Raw genomic sequence first — 24,574 nt, 5'->3', positions numbered from 1 at the left:
ATTTTCTAGTGTCATTTTATTTTCGAATGGTTGTTTTTTTTTTAATCTGTAGCGTACTAATTAAATTAGAAAAGTCTGTGATACAATAAGGTAAGGCCTATTGATTAAATGATAATTACATTACAGTTGGATTTTGCAGTTTGATCGAGCTTGTCTATTGAAATTTCTGAACATAGAAATCCATTGGGAACTCAGTGAAGGAAAACTTTTCTTTTTACCTCTTTACCAACATAGCTTTTTACAAATTAAGAGTACACCAAACATTCTACTTAATTGAAGGAGTTTAATAAATCAATTATTTTCAAAGAAATAATATAGTGTATCCAATTAAATACTGGTATTGTACTATACCAGTACTGTAGATACTACATGCTTAACTATATTATCGATATAATGCATTTAAGACTCAGTACAATAACCAAAATTTAATTCAGTTAAGTATTAACAAATGATATTTAGAAAATATTTACGAACAGTATTTTTACTACTTTATTAATCTACAATATCATGAATCAGTTTAAGTATCTAAAATTGAGATCATTTCTTGACAATTACCTTTTTTTATTTACAATAATTTATTAAAAGTTTTATAAACTTAATACATTATAGTGGGTTCTGTTTATTCAATTTGCCTAAATTGCATCCTTAGTTGAGGAAGGTTTTGAATAAAATATATATATCTAGCATTTTATTGCAATTAAATTAAAATCATCCTTCAAGCATTGATCAATTTCAATGAAATAAAAATTAACGAAAAAATTATAAAAAAATTTCACTGTTTATTAGCTGATTTTTAATAGATAAATGGACAAAAACCAATCAAAATTTCTAAGGGTTTGAAAATCATTGCCTACAAAAAACAATAATTTTAACTTATAATTTACATAACTATACTAGTGTTGGTAAACTATTATGTATTAGATCGCTACTAAGGAATAAAGGCTATTTCAAAGTAAAGAGAAAAGAAGTAGGCTTTCAGAATTTTACCCTTTTTTTTATTTTTCTATTTAGCCTTTTTAACCACTGTAAGGTATTACTTCAAAGGATGAATGAGGATGATTTGTGCCAAAGAACCACCAAGAACCATCCATGATCTAGTATTCAAATCCATATAAAAGTAACTCCCTTTACTAAAATTTGAACCTTAGAATTCTCGACCTCGAAATCATCTATCTGATTTATGAATATGAGTTCACCACTAGACCAACCCGATGTGGTCAGAATTTTACCCAAAGAATAATAAACTACTGATTACAAACCCCTTTTAAAAATCGTAAAGAATTGAGGCCAGGAGATATGGAAAATATGAGATTTTGAAACTGTCTGTGAATAATGCAAAAATTGACATTGACAGTGGCTGCAACCTAATTGTGCTTAAATTAAAGTTTAAGAGGATGAAGAAAGAAATTAAAATGAGATAGGAATAGGTAAATTAAAAAGTAATTACATAAAGTTCAAAGTTACTAGAGGAAACTGGCAAATTATACAAAAAACAATTTGAATTGACATGTACGAGAAAAACTTACACTACTAGTCTAATGTCTTATGCCTCAAAAATACTTGCTATGTACACAGTTGAATGAAAGTGTGATAGAAGATGTACTAGACAAAGAACAGTTCAATTTCAGAAAAAAGATGGAACAAAGAATGATATTTGGTCTTTCAGATTAATTTTAGAACCTTGCTTAAAAAAAAAATAATAAAACTTCGGGCAAAATGTTTGTGGATTTGGTGAAATTATTTGATAAAACAGGATACAATGTAATTTTTTAGGAGAATTTTGAGAAGGAACTATGACAGGAGTACAAAACAAAGAAAGACCAAGGTAAGTTCAGTAAGAAATAAGATATGGATGTAGTTTACATCCATGTTTTTCTTTTTTTTCTTTGAGAAGCAAACAAGAATTAAAAGACAAATTTAAGAAGGTAAACTATCGAAGGAGAAGAAAAGTTTTAATATTCACTGCTGATATTATTTTTGTGACAGAAAAAATCAGTGAGATAAAATATTGAATGTCATTGATTTACTGTTAGAGGTGAAGTACAATTATAAATAAATAAAAAAAAGCAAAATTATGAAATCTGACTAGAGGATAATGAAGAATTAATTATTAAGGTAGCAGGTACATAATAAACTGAAATTCCTTCTTTTTCTCTTTTTTAGGCAGTAAAGAAGCCAGCCAGAAGTGCATTCATGTAGAAAATGAGCATGTTAGAATCCACATTAATATAGGAATTAAAAAGAATTCTTAAAAATATTTGTGTTGCGTGTAATTTTTATGGTAATGAAATATGGACAATGAAAAGAATAGAATGAAATATGGTAGAGACTTTTGAAATGTATATTGAATATTGAAAATTAGGTGAATGTAGTAAACGTACTTAAAATAAGTAGGAAAGCAGAAAAATTTGTTAGAACCTTGCAAAGAGATGAATAAGCTTGTAAAGATAATAAATTTAGGCAAATTTATGAAATATTTTAATGTTTTTGTTTAATCTTAGTTAACAATTTCTATTTAAAACCAAAAAGATTAGATTAAAAATAAAATTTCAAGAATATTAGATAAACTGAATTTTCAAATTGTTACATCTTTAATAATTTCTTTTTAAATGTTTTACAAACGTGTCAATTTTACATTTCTATATTTTCCCGCACTTACGCTTGAGCTCGCAATCACACACAAACAAACAAATATTGAATAAAAATATATAATTTATCTGTTGATAATTTGTACTCCAGTAGATATAAATGTGAAGCTTTCCTTTGACAGCGTTCTTCACATTTACATCAAATTACACGCAGACTAAAGACATCAATTTAATACAAATAAATCCTTTCTTCTGATTGGTTCACAAAAATGCATTATAAAAATCTCGATGGGAATGGGTAGGTAAGGTATTCTATAAATAAAAAAAGAACTACCCCATCATTTACCTGGCTGCATCAAGGAAACCGTGGTAAAACCTGTATCATAGCATCAGGAATCATGTCATGCCGAACAGTCTTTATTAATTTTTTAAAATGTAGACAGATGGAATAATATTCAAGTAAATATGAAAAGGTATAAAATACATAAAATAATTATAAAATAAATCACAGTTTAGAGGGCCTTAATGAAACATATTTGAGCACATATTAATATACTCTAAACGGAGGTACAACACATTTTGTGTTTTTAACCAAAATTCTTTAAATAATCATCGAAAAAGTAACTTAATTTTTTTTTATAAAATAGAATCGTATAATTTTAATTTAAATAATTTGTGAGAAACGTTTTTAAATAATTCAGTAATTTATTAATGATGACAACGAAAGTATATGAAGGCCCATTCTCATAACCAAAATATTGTATTGAGTTAAACATTAAAATGTTCTATTTGATTTGATTGAAGTTAGTTATTGCTATTTTTTTTTTAAATAAATATTGTTTCAAGCAAAGATTGCAGGTTATACGAGTATAAGCAAGCGCATCTTGAAATTTTTTTATGATTTTTGAGGTAGCTCAAAATATACTATTCTTCAATCAAGAATATAAAAATATTTTACTTTGTAAAATAGTTTTATATTTTATACTTTGTACTTTTATATTTATACAATGGCTTTACTTTTTAAAGCCGATATTATTGCTGGGTTTTTAGAATATTATTAAAAAATAAAACTTACAAATATAAACAATAGATGTTGTAGTTTTAAACAACTTTAATACAAAGGGTAAATTTAGCTTAAAAACATTCAAATCAATTATTTAGATTGGCCACCACGGGTAATGTGATGTGATGCCTCACATAGGATACATTGGTAGAACTTACCTTAAGAAAGATTAAGTTAGCATGAACCTTAAACTAAAAGTGATATTTCCGCCAATGGGATTTTTAATAAATTTAAAATTCAAAAACGCTATTAGATATTGTTCCTCTTTCGTTGTTCGCTGAAGTTCATCAGTTAACAAATTTCAGCAAATCATTACGAGAAGTATAATATTATTACAGAATTACATTTTATAAACTATATTCTTTTATAGCGTATATTTATTTGTATTTTTATTAATTGTTAATCGGCTTATTTTTTATCTTTGTTTTAGGAAAGTGGGAACTCGGATGGCTGTTATGTGACATATGGATATCTTTGGATGTCGGTTTATGTACAGCATCTATCTTAAGTTTATGTGCTATATCAATTGATCGTTACTTTGCAGTAACACAGCCTCTCAACTACTCCCGAAGACGAAGGTCCAAAAGATTGGCACTTCTAATGATTCTGTTTGTATGGTTTTCTGCTTTAGCTATCACGTGTCCGCCAATATTTGGTTGGTAAGTGTTTTCCAGTTTTATTAAATTTATGCTTATTGTAAATATGAAAAATTAACCGTGCAACCTCTGAAATGAATAATACATTTTTATAAAAATAAAAATTATTCGACAATAAAATATTCATAAATATAATCATTTTCTGTAGGTTTCTCTTAACATTAAACACATTCCTTGTACAATCAATCGACATCATTATATGTTTTAATGTGCAGTTTTCTTTAATGTCAATTAAAACATTGTATATGTCTAATGTAAAACTAAATAAAAAGAACAATGAAAAAAATACGTAGAAAAAATACGATAATCTTATATGCAGCTGTCATTTGTGTAAATGAAATTATATTTATAAATGCATGTGCACATACTTCGGGTACGGAATTATTATATCTATGGAAAAAAATAATTATTTAAAATCTGTACAATTTTGGTAAACGGTACTCTAGTAAAAGATTAAGAATTAATCAAATCTTTAGTACTTTATGATAATTAAAGACACTTTATAAGAAATTTCCAGAATTACTTGGAAAACGTGAACCTGTTTAGATCAGAAGGTATATTAACATTAACACTTCTTCTATATAGCTGATGACTAGCAACAGACCCGACTAGAGTAGACTTTCATCTTAGTAGTAAACCGGCTTTCTGATAGATCTAGTTTTGTATTATCAGATCGGAAATTCAAACAAAGCGATGTAACACAGACTCAAAGTAGTATATATTTAACTACAATGAGGAAATTCAGTTCATTCTCGTACAGCCCAATTTTAAGGATACATTTTCTTTCGTGATAAATCTTTCTATTCTGTCCGTAATGAATATGATAGGTAAATTAATATTTAAATAAATCATTTTAATAAATATTAAATTTATAGTAACAAACTTTTTTGTAATTAAAAGAAAAAAAAGAGTCGCCTTATTAAAATAAATTTTTAACTGGTTAAAAGAGCTATCGTTTTTTTTTAAATAAGATAAATTAAAACTGGCATATGTGTTATTCTGAACTGAGATCATTGCTAATTCACAAAAATTTTTCCATATATTGAAAATTAAGAATACTTGCACGATGATATTGTTAAACATTAGATGAAGTGTTTAACTTAAACATTTAGTTTATAAATTTCAATATTATTCTAAATTACTCAAGTTCTCCGCTGCTGTCTTTTTCATTTTTCTCATCATTTAAGTGAATAGAATTATACGTCCTTGCTGTGAAACTCTGTGCTTAAATGGACATAGTTAGAGAACGTTGGTGTTAAGAGGGTACAAGCTTTAACATAACTGTTGGTTAGCCACGTCACGCGCAAAGCAGCAAATGGCAACTGCTACTAAAGTTATCTGTAAGGTGACAATCAAAATGATACTCACGTACATTGCATTAATTAGCGATTGTATCCTTGACATATAACAAAACCGTTGCTCTAAATGTGTAATTTTAAAGCTAATCAGCGTTTAAATGTAATTTAAATTCTCGACTAAGTTAAAACGAAACCAAATGTTATTAATTTTTTTTTTAATTTATTCGGTTATTTGTGATGGTAATAAATAATTTTTTGTCTTTTATGTAAAATTATTTCACAATCCGATCAAATATCGAAAACAACATTTTTTTCATTTTTTTTTTTTTTTATCTAGTAATTCTATTACATTGCTGTTTTAAAACATGGTTTAGACATTACATTTTGTAAATACTTTCAAAATTAAAGGCTTGTTTTTGTTTTATAAGAAACTTTTTCGTTTTGAACAAAATCTTCACTAATCTCAGATTTTGAGTGAAATAGGTTCATACAAGCTTTTGCATAATAAACATAGCTATACTAACCACATTTACTTTAAAATGAAAGTCCTTTCTTTATATTAATATGAAACTAAAGAATAATAAAATAACTAAATTGCCAATAAAATTTTAATCTAAAATTTTAAGCATCTTATTTGGCTTAAGAATTCAGTAGGGTGACATTATAAAAACTTAATATCATAAATGCACAGATTTGCAACTTTTATTCAGTTAATTATTGGTGCAAAAAAAGGAGTACACATTTTTAAGAAAATTTTTTTTGCTGAAATAAAAATCTCTCAACAGTACTGACCTATATTAGGAGATACTAGAGGTGAATTATCATCATAAAATATTGAAATAGTAAAAAATAGTTATGTTAACATTTTTTAAGTAAATTCGATAGTAATTTTTTTGGAACATTTTATAAAATTCCAATATCTTTTATTACTGCTTAATCTTAAAGTTCCTGTTTTTTCTCTTAAAACTGTTTTCTTTTTCTGTAATTTGAACTGAATGACTGCACTCTACATTTTAGGTTGATAAAACAGTTTACTTAACTATTTCTTTATGAAAAACAAACACTTCATTTTTTTAATCTTGATTAGGTTTAACGGTTTGATGGTATTTTCATTCGTCCTATACTTTCTAATATTTTTATTTCAACATATCTGTTATACCTCATCTACAACTGTCTGTTTCAAATATTCTAATTTTTTTCATTCTTTACAGTCTTTGGACAGGTATTTATACTGACAGATATTTATACCTGTTCATCCATCACTAAATTTAATAAACTCTCCAAATTTAATTAATATCATTCCAATTTAGCAAGTGTTTTTACAATACCTGAGTAACACCACACGCATTCGTAAGACCCGAAGAGTTGAAATCCTTTCCAAAAGTTAATACTAACTTATTAAATTAATATGAACTGATTAGAAAGGTAAAAATTCATATTAGAAAATATTTGTGAAATATGAAACACGACATATTAACAATACTTGGTAAAAAATACTGACTCAAAAATTAACACTGTTAGACAACAATAAAATAGGTCGATAAGTGCAAAATTTCCTCCTATCATCTTATTTTATAATAATTACAATTTTCTAGCTAACTAATAAAAATAATAAGGAACATACTTCTCATAAGCTATATAAACAAAAATGTAAATGTTCTTTGTTCAAAATTTTAAATCTCCGAAAGTTCTTCACCGATCGCTTTGAAATTTGACACAACGTTGCATTCGAATACGCGCGTGTTTTTACATGCATTCTATTTCTATACCTGTCACAGGTGTGACAGGTAAAAATATGCTTTTTTTGAAAATCAGCGCTATATGTTGGACGTAAAAGCAACACATGCTACACTAAATATTTTATGATTCCACTTCAGTGTTTCCAATATGTGTCCTCTATAGACTAAAAAACTACTGGACCGATTTACGCGCGGGGAAAAGGGAGAAAGAGAAAAGTCAGAAAAGGGAAAGAGGGGAAAAATCGAAAAAGGTAAAAGAGAAGAAGGTAAAAAGGGAAGAAGGGGAAAATTTAAAAAATAAAAAAGGGGAAAACGGGGGAAATAGAAACGGAAAAAGGAAATGGAAAGGGGAAAGAATAGGAAAAGGAGAGTGGGAGGGGGAAAGAAGAAAGTGGAAAATGAAATAAAAGAAAGAGAAATGGGGGAAGAAACGGGAAATGAGAATAAAGGAGGAAATGGGGAAAAGAGAATGTGGTAAAAAGAAAAAGGGAAAGGGGAAAAGGGTAAAAGGGAAAAGGGAGAAAGGGAAAGGTTAAATTTTATGAAGTTCTGTAATGTTGATTTGTTAATGTATTATCAAACTTTCAATTGTGTTCATTTAATCTATATATATATATACTCAAATCTAGCATTAGCGAAGCATTGCCAGGTCTGCTAGTGATAAATAATAATATAAAATATTTTTTTACAAATAATGGAATAACATGTATCAATATAGTGAAAATATTTTGCTCCTACCGATCTTTCAGAGGTAAATTACTAAAAATATTATAATCCCAATAATAGTGACTTTCTTAGAAATTATTTTATTAAATACAAAGAGTAAGTTATCAGATTACACATTATTAGCAAGTTCCTACTCAGAACTGAAATAGTTCGTAAATCCGCAAACAACTTATCTGCTCCCAACTTGTAAATGACTATTACTGCGTAATTATTGATGAATATAACTTCATCACTCTTTTAATCCGGATTATTTATTATTTTGTTAGAATTACTTATAAATGAAGGAAGTAGGTTATTTCTATATAGCGTGCACTTATTCCTTGATTTCCTAAATTTTACATAAGTCTCGTAGTTTACGGAAGAAACTATTCCATTAAATTATGATGATTATTGTTTGCAACATTTCTATTTTCCCAGCTAATTTATAAATAATATTAAGCGGAAAATGAAACTTATTAAAAATTATAAGTAGTATTATTGCACATAGCTAAATTTATTAGTTATGATATTACTAAAATAATGTGGGATGAATTTAATGAAATCATAGTATCAATGATGCTATGATATTATAATTTTAGTCTATAATCATAATACAAAATAACCTAACGCAAAAGGTTTTTAATCATCTATACGTATAAAGCCGCTTTAATGGATAAAGATGCGTTCGTTGTAGATATTTGTGAAATTCCAGTCTGCAACCTTCACTAGGAGAAAATTGTTTTCTTCTGTTGCCTTCTTCAAAAATTGTGGTCTGTCTATGATTGCAGGATGCTAAAGATTAGTCCTCGCTTGAAGCAATGTAAGATCATCAGCGATCTATCCCGATCTACCCAAACTTACTGTTTTTTACATTTTCAAGGATTTTTTGGGTGTTCAGTTGCACTCATATCTTTGAAATCAATCTTGAAAACACAGACTAGAAACTGGATTTTAAATGTGTAATGATTTTAAGCTAACCTTTTGGTTCAAAAACAAGTAAACATTTTCAATTTTTCGACTAAAACAAAGTGTATGCCTCAGAGTATGCTGTACTCTAAGGTTAATAACTTCTATTCTACTAAATTAAAATATGTTTTTACAAAAGATGATATAAAAACATAATCATTTGCAAGTTTTTGTTTTAACTAATATATCTATCAGACCACAGAATTAAGTTTAAAATTATCTTTGTTTTTACCCGGAGAAATTTATGAATAAATATTTAATAGTGTAAAAGGGAATCTCGATAGATCAAATTTTGGCAATTCATCCAGTCAAAACCACATAAAAGCATCATTATTGCCTGCATCATGAATCGCAAGGTTATAGCACGAATATTGCCACTGATAAAATGCAAGAGTGATATAGTTTTGGAGGAAAAAGATCTGATCAACACATAATTCAGTGCCGTTTGAATTTTTTTTATCATTTTTAGTATCTTAAGGGAGGGATTTGTATGCAGTCTCAGCTGTGTAATGGTATAGCTGCTTTCAAATTTAGCTTTAAATTCTTCAAAAAACTGAATTAAGTCTTACAAACAGCTTAAACAAAAGTAACAATCGGTTTCATGATGCATTGGTTCACTCCAAACCATAAGTACACCAAATGGCAAAGCCTTCCGTGTACCTTTCAGCTATCCTCTTGAAAATACAGATCAATTAGTGCGTACTATATGAGGATCTCACGTCTTATCTTGATCACCGATTTTACACTGAAAGTACAAATGATATGCTTTTTTAATTAAAGGTGTAATGTTTTTTTCTATTTGATTTTACGGTAAACTCACCACATACATAACAAAAGGTAGGTAGTTAATGCTTTGTCTAATAGTGTTTATTTATAGCTTACAAATTATGTTAAAAACGTTAAACAATAAGAAATGAGCTAACAAAATACAATTTAGGAGCTTAAAATGCTAACTATACGTTGAAAAATGAAAAATCCTTTAATTAAAATTGAAAACGTTTTCAAAAATTTTGGGTGATAGAATGATTCTGAGTTCATATTCGTTTTCAACATCAAAAAACAGATTAAAATCATGTATCAAATGTTAAGAAACAAAAATTGTTTATCAGTGTAATCTAAGATAGTAGTCGTAAACACTTACGGACATGACGTTACAGTTTTATTGACGTAGAAATTAATTTTATTTCTTCACGACCAACTATTATGAACGTAAAATTTTTTAATTTAAATATGATTATATATTTGAATATGAATTAGCATCTTATGGGAAATCCCTGATGATCGAGTAACGGCTCTTAAAGTACTCGGATATATATTTTTAAAATTGTTGGTAAGTGGAACTTCAATTTATACAAAAGTACATACCTGCCAGAAAATATATATACCTTTCCATCTTGTAAATAATAAAATTTTAAGTTTTATATAATAACACTGCATCATTAGTTGATCGATGTTTAATATCAACAATTTCTACTGGCTGCTAAGCTAAGAGTATTTATCACAACTAAATTTGTAGGTTCACAAAAAAAAATAATTTCAATTCTTCTGAATTCAATTCTGAGTACAGCCATTTATGTTAAAAATATACAAGGGTCCTTTAAAAGTGAGGTCAAACTCTCAGAAGTGATTCTACTTAATATACTGAAAAATGTACAATGAACATAGGTCAAAATACGCATATTTTTCGTCTGTCTGCCATTTTGTGTTCTTCAAAAATTAATTAATTTTAGGGTAAATAACAGTCAGTTTTGCATGAATTTAGTGTTAAGCGAAGATTCACAATATCATTACGTAAGTTTTACATTTTATTTTAATTATATACATAATTTTTAGATTTAAAATAATTGTAAAATAAAATATACATGAATAAATAAACTAAGATATTATTAGCGTGGAATATTCTTAGAAATTATAAACAATATTATTCCACACAGAACTATTATTTATTATAATATTTGGTAAACCTTGTTAAATTCTTATTTTTACGTTTTTTTTTTAATTTTAGGTTATGTTTAACATAAAATGTAAACAAACACTTCTGAAAAAGTGCAATAATTATATAATACAGATATTATTAATTATTTTTAATGGTCTTCTATATTTCTAGATAAATATTGAAATTTAAAATTTGTTACACAATTTTTAACCCACATTAGTAAATGACAAATTAATCGTAGAATTTATTTAGCACCACTCTACTTACTAACCTTCAATAAATTTCTGCTTTTTTTCAGTAATGCATATCGTGTGAACTCATTTACAAAAACGAATCCGGAGTGTGTCTTCTTAAAATATATACAACTTTCGTCAAGAAAGAAGGGGGGTCATCCAAAAAATAAAACAAAAATTTCACTAAAAATTGTTGCAATTTATATTCTTATCGTCCTTCGAAACATTTTGTTATACCATCAGTGTGCAACGTTTCCTCCAGAACGGGGCTGGAATACCAGATCAAACTTCCACTACAACTTCCCTAAAAAAATCGTTGAACTTTTTATATATATAAGTGTTTTACATGAATTACTTTCTCTTTGTTTAGCCCTTTTTCAAAATCGATTTTCTCTATTGAATACCGTATTAAATTTACAAAAAAATAATATAATAGAAGAACACGTGTTCGTTTAAAACATCTTTCAAATAGTGAATTTTAAGCGTATTTTTATACAGCTTTTATTCATCACAACAGATTTATGCCTGCTGAAGGGCTAATACTTCATTTCAAAATGTTTGACTGCTTTCAGATTTTGAAACACTACGTAATAATTACTTTATATATTACTTTTTTACATTACTTTTTAATTTATTTTATATTAATTTTTGGATACAGGCTACTTATTATCATTGCGAATTAATGCGACTAGAGAATTCCGTACAGCAAATTTAAATGTAATTTAATAGTTACTTGTGATTCTTCTACGTTCTAACAAATTCGATTGTAGGCTTTCTACTATAAAGTTTTATCAAGATTCTGAACTTAAAACTGATTAAAAATGTATTAACAGCTTGTGTATTTTAAAAACTTTAGAATAGCAAAACAATGCAAGTCTAAAAGAGAATGCACCACATATTCTGTTGAAATATTAATTTGAAAATTTTTACTAAACTTACTCTCAAATTTTGCCGTCTATTATTAATTTTATTATATTGATATTTTATTTTAATGATCTAATTTATTATATACCGATTTAATTGCATTAACTGCATTAAGACAATTAAATGAGTAACAAATTCAAAATGATAGCAACTATATTTTACTTGCTAATAATCTTTTAAATAGAAGCTCTTTAAAATATTTAAATAATGAAACATAAAATAATTATTTATTCTTTTATTACTCCAGAAATTTTTGTAGCTTGCAGACGAAAGGAAAAATAATTAATTACCCGTAAAGTAATTAATTCATTCAATTTGTAATATTCAATATTATCTTGCAATTTTTATAGGTTTTAAAAAAAATATAACAATTCAGTATTCTGTTCAAGTCTAGGGTTATCGATTTGGACTTTAAAAGTTGCGATATATTATATTATAATAGCAAAGTACTCTAATTGTCCCTTGATCTAACAACTGCAGTTGATTTAGTACTAAGATACGAAAAATACATCACTGCACTTATGGCACGGAAATCGGGATTACTCTTTTTTCCATCTACATGAATATTAAATTATATTTGATTTTATTTATTATTTAAATAACAGTACCTTTTTTTAATCCTTAAATTAGTACGTTTATAAACAATAAAAGTACCCTTGTTTAATAAAGAATTTCACAAAGTCTGAACAAATGTTTTCAACTTAACCATTGACATTGCAAAATACAAAAACGAAAAGGTATATTCCAATTTTTAATTAAAATTATATGATCATTGTAACGTTAATTTACTATTAAATTGTCGAATTTCATAATAAAATAAGGATAAGTAATTACGAACTACGTATTGGTTTAGTAGAACATAGAAATATAAAAAAATGTTAACCTATATTTTTTACCTCCGGGACTACCGTTAGGTATTTCTTCAGAAGATGAGATAAATGAAAATTTTTGTATGATGTGAAATGCCATGCCTGACCGGGATTCGAACTTGGGACCTCCGGATGATGAAAGTCCAAGACGCTACCACCCGCGCCACGGAGGTCGGAAGTTAATCTAGAACACTATTTACTACTAAAATGTGATATAAACGAAACGAAGAGTTGTTACTACTCTTAAAACTATAAAAAAATTAATCTAGTACAGAAAATGACAGCAATATAAGTAATTAATTGTAGGAAAATCCGACGTATGATACAAAAACCTATCGCCTACTAATTCAATTACTTCGTAACTTCATTACGAAGTCTTCAGTCCTGATGTTTCTGACTTAGACTTAATCAGGCCGTTTATGTCTAGATCACTAGATTTGAACTACTATTCATAAATATAAGGTCTGTTTTTTCACCACACTTAATCTATAGTTTTATGTAGTCATTTTTTGCGGCCGTATAATGTTCTCTTAATATGTGTTTTTAATTTTAGCTCGATTATTAATCAGATTATCGGAAAAACACTTTCTATTATTAAAAAAATAAAACCATTAAAAAAATCCATATTTACCTATATATAATATTAAGAATATAAATGCAAATTTCATTGTTTTCAGAAACCGCTGTTAAATCGAAATGTTGATAAAAAAAATTTTAGAAGACTTTTTAACAATTAAATTTTGAAATCCGCTGGATAAAAAAAATACAATACTATTTTAGATTAGGTTAATTCATTTAAGTTAACTTAAAAATAATGAATGTTAGTTAAAATAATACATGCCTTACTTTTTACTTCTGAGAAGAAGTTTCCTTCATTTCTTAGAAGAAATGTAACAATACAAGTTGAGTGATCTGAATACAAGATAACTCCTTTGACGTAGAACAGTTACAATCTTATGTAACTGTTACATAACTATTATCTAAAATAATATAATCACTGTTACTATTTTCGCTTTTTCATGGAAATAAAATTTTACTTTAAATTACTTTTTCAATTTTTTTTCCAATCATCACGTACAGTACATTATATTACTGCAGTATCCATATACATTAGTGTATTATTTCTGTAGTAAATTAAATCTTATCATTTTATATTTCAAATTTTTCCTTTTTATTAAGATATTGTATATCTCTAATAAAATATTGTATATTTTATTAAAGACATACGACATCATTTTAATCCAAAATTAGATTAAAATACGCCCTGCAGTAGTTCACTAGAAACCATATACAAATTTTAAGAAGGAGAACTTTTCATGAAGTGAGAAAGAAATGAATTAAAAAGTTACTTCGGAGTTTGATAACTACCAAACTAAACTCTCCTCAATAATAAGTATACGGATTGTTTGAGAACATGAATTGTATTTCCAAGTTAATAAAACCCTAGGGCTGCCTGCACTTGTCACTGGAGAAAAATACAATTTTGTCTTATCTTCTACGAAAATAAAACTGTAGTAAAGGAATATATACTGCTTACCACTTTTGATGAGTTAAATCTTAAGTTTCTCCCACTCACTCTTTCTCTACTGCTATCTCTATCTACCTACCTCTTTCTGTACGTTTCTTTGACTTATGAATCATTAAGAGGTGATTTCACATTTGTGATTTATCGAAATTAATTCATCTGAAATGACAGGAAAGGCAAAGAAGCTTCCATGATTTTCTCTGAATTATTTAAATTTAATTTACTTATTAGAAACTATACACTCACTGATTTATCGAATATAAATTTCATAAGTTATAACCAAAAATCAGGAAGTGAATATTTTCATGGTATGAAAATATCATGAAAGAATATTCCGTACGATTAATGATCATTCTAAACAAAAAGTTGTATATTATTTTTTTCCATAAAAACTTCTTTCGGCCGAAATTCTCTCCCTTTTATTAGAATGCTACTTCCGTACTATGGTTAATACGTCAAAGGAAATTGAACTTTATATAAAACTTTAAACTGAGAAGTAGATTTATATGTGTGCCACCCAAGAAAATTCCTTAATCTCAAAACTCTATGAAGACCTCTAAAACTTTCTCCAAAATTCTTTTGCTGAAACTGAAATTTTTTTTTTTTTTTTTTTTTATAATATTAGATAAAGACAAGTTTAAAACATTAAAAGTAATCATACATTTCTTAAAAAAAAAATAAAAATAAAACGCAGACAAAATTTTAATAGATTATTCAGAAGATTCTAGGCTAATAACCCTGTCAGGCTTGGAATTTTCCCTCGAAAAAATTCAATCACAAAATCTCTAAGTAAATTTACACATATTAGGAGTTTCTGTTGTATTTATTCATATTCATTAGAAAAAATGTTTAATACACTCAAACGGACTGACTTCTGTTTCTTTAGTAGGTGAAAACCATGTAATATATGTAAAACCAGTAATGTATTTGTGTAGGTTTTGTGTAGCAACTGTGCTTGGCGTAATAGATGAAGCCAGCCTTTGAGCTGATGCTTAAAATATATTTAATCATTGCAATGGAAATCTTTCTATCTCTCATTTGTAGTGATCTCATTGTAAAGATAAATTCTAAAAAACAATTTATTTTCCAGTACATTGTAAAAATTCTTCGCATATATGACATATAATCATATCGTTTATCACAATAATATTCTTAATTATAATATTCCGAATTATATCCAGAATTATATTATTAAGTTCTTCTTAATTCCTCATAAAAGTTTATCTTTATGGATCTTAATGTTCGTTCAAAAGGTTCTCGGTCTGACAGGGAGATGGAGCAAGTAACATTAATTACTTACAATATTTGTCAGGAATGATCCTTTGGCTGCGAAGTTTCAGAAACGTTCATTTAGTTCGAATTAAAATTTCAACACACCAGAACAGTTATCGCAAAGCAAAAAAATACTCTTTTAAAATTGTTTTCTAATGAAACGGTGGGTTCAACCTTTATCATTATCGTATGAACTTTCACTTTGTATTTCTTGCAACAATATAATAAAAACATTGTACGTTTGTTTTATAGAATAAATAATAAACGAACGAGAAATAAAAATATACGAAATTTCTTCGAACGTAAAGAATGATTTAAATAATGTTTAAGATGAATGATTTATGCACACACAAGCAGAGCGGAAATATAATTAGTTATTCTATTGTATATATTATCTTAACAACTTGAGTTTCTAGTCAGTTATTTTTAAAGAAGTCTATTTTAATTTTTATACACTGGTTTAATTTGCCTTACTTTTAAGACTTTTAAAAAAAATTTAATATTTTTTACTTTCAGTTGGTAATTAAATTAATAGTTTTTCTGTTATTTTAAGATCAATTTATTCAACATTGGTGTATTTTCAAACCCACCGGGTTGATCTAGTGGTGAACTCGTCATTGCAAATCACCTGATTATGAAATAGAGAGTTCTGCTGTTCAATCCTAGTAAAGGCAATTACTATTATACGGATTCGAATACTAGATCGTGGATACCGGTGTTTTTTGGTGGTTGGATTTCAACTAACCACACATCTCACGATTAGTCGATCTGAGACTGTACAAGACTACACTTAATATCATCCTCATTCATCCTCTGAAGTTATACCTTACGGTGGTTGCGGAGGCAAAACCAAAAAAGAAAAAAGGTATATTTGCAAATATTGCCTACATTTTAAACGAGTTTTCTAGGAAAGAAACTAAAAAGTTCATATAAACATACGAATCGTAAGGGCTTTTCCCCTTTATTGTCAGTTTGACTTCTTGTTTTAATGGTAATACATCAAGAACGGGGCCTTATTTTTTCTGTTTATTTATAATATAATTCGTTTTAAAATATACAAAATATTCTATATTTTTCTTTTAACATAAAAAATTCGTCAGAAAGGTAAAAAAGTTCTACTTAATGATTTTAACATAAAATATTTTTAAGTTGCAGTTATTAAAACGTTTTAAACAAAAATATTATAATAAATTCGCCGGTCAGAAAACCAGCTAAAACCACTGTGTTCATCAAAATCATGCTTGTGAGAATAATAATAATGATAAATAAAAATTGAAGTCCGATCAATCTGTAAAAAATATCAGTGTATTGTAATTTCTTCGGAGCAACAATTTGGTCAGTACAGGACACAAAACTTTGAGTGGATAGGACACAAAGTGATTTGATGAATGCGGATTTCAAAATAGTCAATCTTCATCTTAAAAATAGTAGTTATAGCTGGTTACCCGTCCTTCGTACGGATAAAAATGTTTTTTGCCCAGTTCTTAGTGTTACCCGGCAAACACCTAGGAGGTGACTGTACTTCGTTTCTCATTCTTTTTTAATATTATTTTTTTAGTCAAGTAACCAGAGGCAGGGGTAGACAATCGCGTCGTATATGCAATAACAGTGGGCAGTGGCAGTGTTGGTTGATTCACCGCCGTGCCGTCCACCGCCGTACCCCTTAAAAAAACGAAATTAAAAAAAAACCGAATATGGCTTTTAGTTATTTATCTGAAGAGTATTTGCAAGCCCAAATTGAATGAATATCTCGTTTAGTATAGCCGGAAATGGGAAAAATTTGCAATCATTCTTCAAAAATGTTTAACTTTCTTCACTCCTTTCAAGATCAAATTTCGAAAAATCTTATTTATTATTTCATGTGAGTACTATTTTGAATAGCATTAAGTTAACTGCAATTGAAAATAAAAATTTGTCATGAAACAAGAACAAATATTAACTTGAAAAACTCAGAGCTCACTTATTCTGCGTGATACTTTTAATAAATAAAGTTCTGTTGGATTTACCAGGTTACTGGAATTTTAATATGTTTCATAAATCATGTTTATTTATTTACTACTTTTTTAATTAGACATAATTTAGAAAAAAATACCAGACTGAAAACGATTTTCCTGACTTATGGGCATAGGAAATTATTATCTTTACTTCTACAAAAGGTACACAAAGCTTGTGGGAATATTTAGAGAATGCAAAACACCTTATTATAATAAGGTGTTTTGCCTTCTTAGGCTTCTCTTAGGCCAAGTACTTATGAAAATAAGTATCATTCTGACTATAGTGTTTTGCGCCTTCTATTTATTAGATAGGCTGAAGGTATAACAACTAGACGTATTTTAGCGAAGCTTAATTCTGATATGTAGTCAGAATAACTATGTTTAAAGTGAGATGTGAGAAGAAAATACAGCGCATCGCATGCCTCAACCATAAATAAGTACGGTCCTTCTAACATTGATCCGAACACTGATCTTTTTATTAGTGTGCAGTACTGTTCGTATTTTAGTATAAACTGGGGTTTTGTTACGGTGAACAGAAATTGTCATATTTTATATTACCGTTTTAAATTTCAAGATAAATGTAAGGAAACATGATAAAACTATTCATAATAGGGAAAGAAATGTTTTTTTTCAAATGTAGTAAACATTTACGAAGAATAAGGTAAACAAAAATGTTATCGTTTTCACCTTAACAAGAGTTCTGAGACCAAAAAATATTTTTGTTTTCCTTTTAACAAGAGTCAAATTACTATAACTTTTCGATTACTCTAACAATCAGAATTATATGAAAAAAGTTCCATGTTGTGAAAGTGAAACTCTATTATTTCCAGAAAAAAACATAAAACATCCTGAGCATACTAGTACTATAATTGTTGATTTTAATCGATATGTAATAAAAGAAGTAACAGGAGACTTTTATCTAAACAAAGGATTGTTCCTATCGGCAAAAAGTTGTTACCCAGTATAAAAAATAAGAATCTATTTTAAATCAAAATCCAGCACTCTTGTAAAGATTTTTAATGAAATGGGTTTAAGTGAATGACGTGCAAATCTAAAAGAAAAAAAAAGTTTTCATTGAATGACAGGATATTGTAAATATCATATTCCGGTACTTACAACTACTTTAAAAATTAAATCTGAGATTTACTAATATTCTATTTTAGATGAGACATTGTGTAGACAAAAATTTCAATTTAAAAAAATATTGGTAAATTGAGAATTTTAAGAGAGTTTTAAGCAGTACAATGGCTTCTTATCGATAGATTGTTGGTCACATCGGAGGGCGAGAAAAATTCGTCGCTGAGAACGAATTAATATTTAATGCAGGAACTAGCGCGAGATTATCACGGACAAATGAATAGTATAAAGTTTAAAAGGTGGTTAACGAAAAATGTTGTACCATTATGATTAACACCTTCTGTGATAGTGATGGACAGTCCTCGTTACCATGAAAAACAAATTAACAAACTTCCCAGGAAGTTGTATGTCCGTATATATTGTTCATTCCAATAGAATCAGCATGGGCTAAATTAAAATTTAATATTCAATGAGCTAACAATTCTGAGGTTTGTCAATGATAAACCTCAGCAAATTTTTCAGGAAGGAATAGAAACTACGTATTTTTAAAAAGATTATGTAGGATATTGAAGTTACGCAGAGAAAATAGAAAAAAAATTATTGGGAAAAGAATGAAATAAGGGAGAGTGCGATAGATGAATCTTTTATAAGACCGGTTGGTGTGGAGGATAATGATGAAAGTGATAGTGATAGTTCCGTGTAAATTATTAAATAAAGATAGTTCAAAGGGCAATCATTATTTAACGTTCATGAACTAGTTGATCCGCTGAACTGAGGTAAGTCAAGTCAATGTATTTAGTATTGTACATACTTTGCTGACCCTTGTCTACCACCCACAGCCTGTCTACAACTCTTCTCGTGACACACTAACAATAGTACAAAATCGGTTTTCTAAAGTCTGATTTTAAACGAGTTATAAGAGAACTCTTGCTAAGAATTCACAACAACATTTTTTTTCTAGGACTTTAATCCTCAACTGGAAAATTCGGGCAATTTCTTCAATTGAAATATCTTGAATTTTAAAAAATCTAGGGGAAATTCTTTACCGATTGGGAAAATTCCCAAAATTTTCCAAGATGGCATTGATGGAATAAATGTTATAACTACGTAAACATATCAATCAGTTGACTTATTACCAACTTTTTTCTTTGTTTTATGTTAACCATAATTATACAAAATGAATATTAAATACAATTACCGAATGAAATGAGTCATCCAAATAGCCAATTGCGACAAGGAAATATTTGCGTACGAGATGATATATAGTATAGTTTTGCAAAAAGTATTTTTAATTAAATCGTGTAGTTGGATTAATAATATGTATAGTATGTCGTTTTTTTGGCGATTATATTATATTATCGAGACCATAATAACTTCTAGGTTTCTTCTTGTTTAAGATGTCTATATGTAAGAATATTTTCTGAAAGTGACAGATTCGTAAAGATTCAGATGACCAACTGTTCGACTGCAAAAATATTGTATATGTGATAAGCTTAAAAACTTTTGGAATTTTTTAATTATTGTTGCAGGTTTGTTACACATTGTAATGCGTTTGCAACGGCTCTCATAGATTTTGGTCGATCTTTGAACTAACTTATCGTAAATTTATGGCAATATCCGCAAGCTTTGCTGCTATAAGTCCAAACCGGTCTGATTAGCGACTTGCATACTAGATCTTTTATTCTTTTATGTAGAAGGGAAATGAATGATGATTTCTATTCTATTAAACCGTTTAACTTAAGAAACTTTAGATAAAAGCGGTGAATCGAGTGACAAATCCGTAGAATGGTCAGAAAGAACATTGCCGCCGAGTCTAATAAGTTAGCAATAATAGTTCTGAAGCATGGTAAAAACCTTTTGATCTGAAACTATATTCCTTAAATATTAGTAACATTATCGTTGGGTACATTATAATTGTGTTCATAAATTGCTCTGACATATTCCTTAATCGTCTTTTATCCGCAATTGCTACTAGTATCATGAGAAGATAGGAGAGTAGCCTAGGCGTATTTTTGAACGATTACATTAAATTTTCAAAGGAATACTAGACGTACATCAGAATTTTTAAATCGAAGTTAAGCAATAAATTATCGATTTTATTTTAAATTTTGAGTTGTTTAACTTACTTGAGTACTAATATTGCAAGAAACAATAGTAATGCTGATGAACGATTTGAACGTAAGTTACAAGTTCTATCGGGTGACAAAAATTTCAACATTGAAAATAAAATTATTAATACTCTTTTATTAATTAATACTATTAATCTTTTTCTTTATTAATTGAACCGGTATAAATAAAAGAGGCGATGAAACAAATTTAAGAATTACATTCAGATATTGTGTTTTTAAAGATCTTTAGCATTTACCGATCTTCATTCCCAAACAGTATATTTGGAATAATTTAACTTGCCACCTGCACTAAAATGAGAAGCTAATCAGTTTATAGAATCCTTTGATATGGTCATCGGTAATAGTATGGCTTAGACAACAAAAGGTTAAAAATTTAAAAAAAATTAGTTAATATATTCACATGAACATTTTTAGTTGAAATATGTCCGTTATAGAAAGGATTCAAGATATTATACATTATACACGTAAACATTATGTTACTTCCACGTATTCGCGCGAAATATACTGTGTATATTTATGTACAAAAAATCGGTGGAATATATAAGCCTATGTCGTAAATATGTATGTATCAGTGTTCGGGCAAAAACAGTAAATTACGTGTAAAAACTAACTCGTCTTGGTGAATCTACGTTGTAGCATACGCCTATATACAATTTCACATTATATCTCCCTCCCATCAAACTTTCAGGGATAAGTTGTGAAATCTACATTTAAAAGACAAGCGATATATGTTAGCCAACATTGCCATCTCTGCAGCCAAAAAGAATGATTTGTCAACCGCAGCTATACTCAGCCCTCCGCATACACTGTTTCAGTCATCCTGTAAGAATAAAAATGAAGTGTGTGTGTGCGCGCGCGCGCGCGCGCGTGTGTGTGTGTGTTAGGGTGGGTGGTTGAGTGTGTATGTGTGCGCGCGCGGGTGTGTGTATTTCCACTACTATGAGAACCAGGGCACCATTAAAAAATCACGTCCTGTTATCGTACCTCACTTTATTTCCTTCTACTCTCTTCCTTTTTACATAATGTTTGTTCGTTCTAGACCTCCCTATGCTAACATAACGTCATTATAGTAGACATATTCTCCGGGATTTCTTCCCCAACAATCATGGTATTGGGACAATTTTTTTCTAATTTTTATTCCATTAATGTAACTCTACACTGTTTATACTAAAAAAAATAATACGACAATTTTCAATCTTTGTAAAATTATGTATCCAAGTAAATCTCGGTTTTAAAGGAAATTTAAAAAACGTCTTAACAAAAAAAGTTTAACAAAAGTTATGGTAAATTGTTTCAGAATTAATTATTTATGAAACTGGAAAAAGTAATTTCTAATATGAGATACTAAGACTGATATTGAGCAGGTGAATAATTTAATTTTAATTTAGAATTGTATTGAATGCGTTTTATGTAATATATTGCTGATAAATTTAACTCACAATTATAGGTGACTTAATTATATTTAAGGCTTATATAGTAACAATTTTTATAACGTTAGGAATAATTTCTTTTATTTAGTAATTTATTTATACTTATAAACTTTCTTGTCAAATCTCGATAGGCTATATCTGTTTAAAATTAAGCGATTTTTAACACACTTTATAAGCGTGCTCTAAGTTTTGAGAAATTATTTCACTTTGTTTAGAAATTTCTTAAAACTTTCCCTTATTAAACTAATTAGCTACATAGAATTTATGTTGATCTATTCTGAAAACAAAATGGATAAATAAATTGTATTTTGCTTGAATTAATTCACCATAAAAGCTAATGGAATTGTGAAAATGGAATTTTGTGTAGCCTATGAATAATTCCATGCCTGAACGGGATTCCAAACCGAGACCCTCAGCTGAAGGGCCGAGCGAGACCCAATTACTTCGCCATGGAAAAAGCGAATTTCCGCCGATTTATTATTTTTTTTCACATTTTAAAAATTTTCGAAGGAAATAATTAGATTAAGTAAAGAGTTATAGCAATATTGTTACACACAATTTACGTGTAATAGGTCTCCTGCCGACTACAAATTATAAGTTAACGGATCTCATTATGTCCTCTATTCTAGGTTAATTTTGATATAATTTTTTTAACTCTTCCTGATCAGCCATACACACCGACACTTTATTTGATAAATTTGATAATCTGTATTCTGAATTAGTTACATGACATAATAATCAGGTATGTCATGTTAATCACAAACACTTCTTTTTTTCTTTTTTTTATTATTAACATTTTTTAAATAGCTATCCTTTAAATATTCTGTACTCAAATGTCTCAGAAAAAAAATTAATTCTATATAAAATAAAGACTATTATGGTCAAAGACTTTCTAAAGACAAATAGGCTAATTTTGTTTGTCAAAATTTTTATAATACAAAATTTTGCTAAAATTTATCACTTTTCACTTAACTATTATTATTATTATTGACATGCAATTTTTAGATGTTTGCGGATGACGACAAAATATATTGTCCGATCAGGAATAGTATGGATTACCTGTTGCTACAATTGAATATAAACAGAGTTGTTGAGTGGGCTAACCGCAATTCTATGCCCTTAAATTTTCGGAAGACCAAACATTTGACTTTATGTCGTAAGACATCGAACTCCGTTTTTAGCTATAGGATTGGTACACACGCTATTGTCGCTGAAACACTGGTTGCAGACCTCGGGATTTTATTTTACACGAAATTGTATTATCACGAATATGTTGCTCGGATTGTCAATAAAGCTCCCCGGGACCTTGGTCTTGTCCTTTGGATTTGTGGATGGTTTAACAATATTTCCACTTGTAACCTACTATACAAATCTTTGGTGACGAGTCGCTTGGAGTACTCGACCGTGGTGTGGAATAGTACACGAGTTTTTGCCTCTGATCTGGTTGAGGGTGTTCAGAATAGATTCTTGAACTGGAGGCGTTTTAAGTTTAGAGATTGTTTTGTTGACACTAGTAGAAAGGATATGTTGCGGCGATTAGACCTTTCCAGATTGTCTGATAGAAGAACATACTTTGACTTGGTTTTCTTTTATAAAGCTCTACACAATAAACTTCCGACGCGTTACCAAGTTGTCTTACGAAACCAGGCCATATCAGTGAGGTCTTTTAGACAATTTGTGACACCGGTTGGTTCTACCGTGCCTCCGATTGAGCGGTGTACCAGCGTTACAGTGAAGTTCCAGGATAAGTTAAGCTTTTGGGAAGATGAGAAGACCTTCATTAAAAATCTGAGAGGATTACGTGGCGATAGATTATTATCCTTATAAGTTTAACAGTAGAGGCGACACATGAAGATATAGTTAAAAAATTCTTGAGCCGGTTCTTTGAATTTCTTCGAAATTATAAACCTGGTAGTAATGCTCACTTTTATGATTTTAAAATTATTGTTGTTTTTAAAAGATTATTACTTATATGTTATTGTTATATTTGGAATGTATTAGTAATATTGTGTTTTTGATTTTGTTTGTTTTTATATATGTGTGTTTATTATCAATCCATAACTACCGCATTTAAAGTTCTAATTATTATTTTTTTGTATTTGACTATATAATTATTATTATTATTATTGTATTTTAAATAATGTGTTATTAATTTAATGTAAGTTGTTGA

General features: G+C 28.4%; 1 protein-coding gene across 1 annotated transcript in view; it reads left to right on the top strand.

The window, feature by feature from the left end:
- The window catches only part of LOC142318249 (putative G-protein coupled receptor No18), a 318,921-nt gene that overhangs the window by 224,900 nt on the left and 69,447 nt on the right, over positions 1–24,574 (top strand). The window contains exon 4 of the mRNA XM_075354813.1: positions 4,082–4,310. Coding sequence (XP_075210928.1) covers positions 4,082–4,310 — 229 coding nt within the window. The remainder of the gene's footprint in view (positions 1–4,081; positions 4,311–24,574) is intronic.

The sequence above is a fragment of the Lycorma delicatula genome, chromosome 1 (assembly GCF_047948215.1).
Source record: "Lycorma delicatula isolate Av1 chromosome 1, ASM4794821v1, whole genome shotgun sequence".
NCBI lineage: Eukaryota > Metazoa > Arthropoda > Insecta > Hemiptera > Fulgoridae > Lycorma > Lycorma delicatula.
The sequence above is the reverse complement of the archived record's forward strand: the minus strand, read 5'-3'. Positions and strand labels throughout refer to the sequence as shown.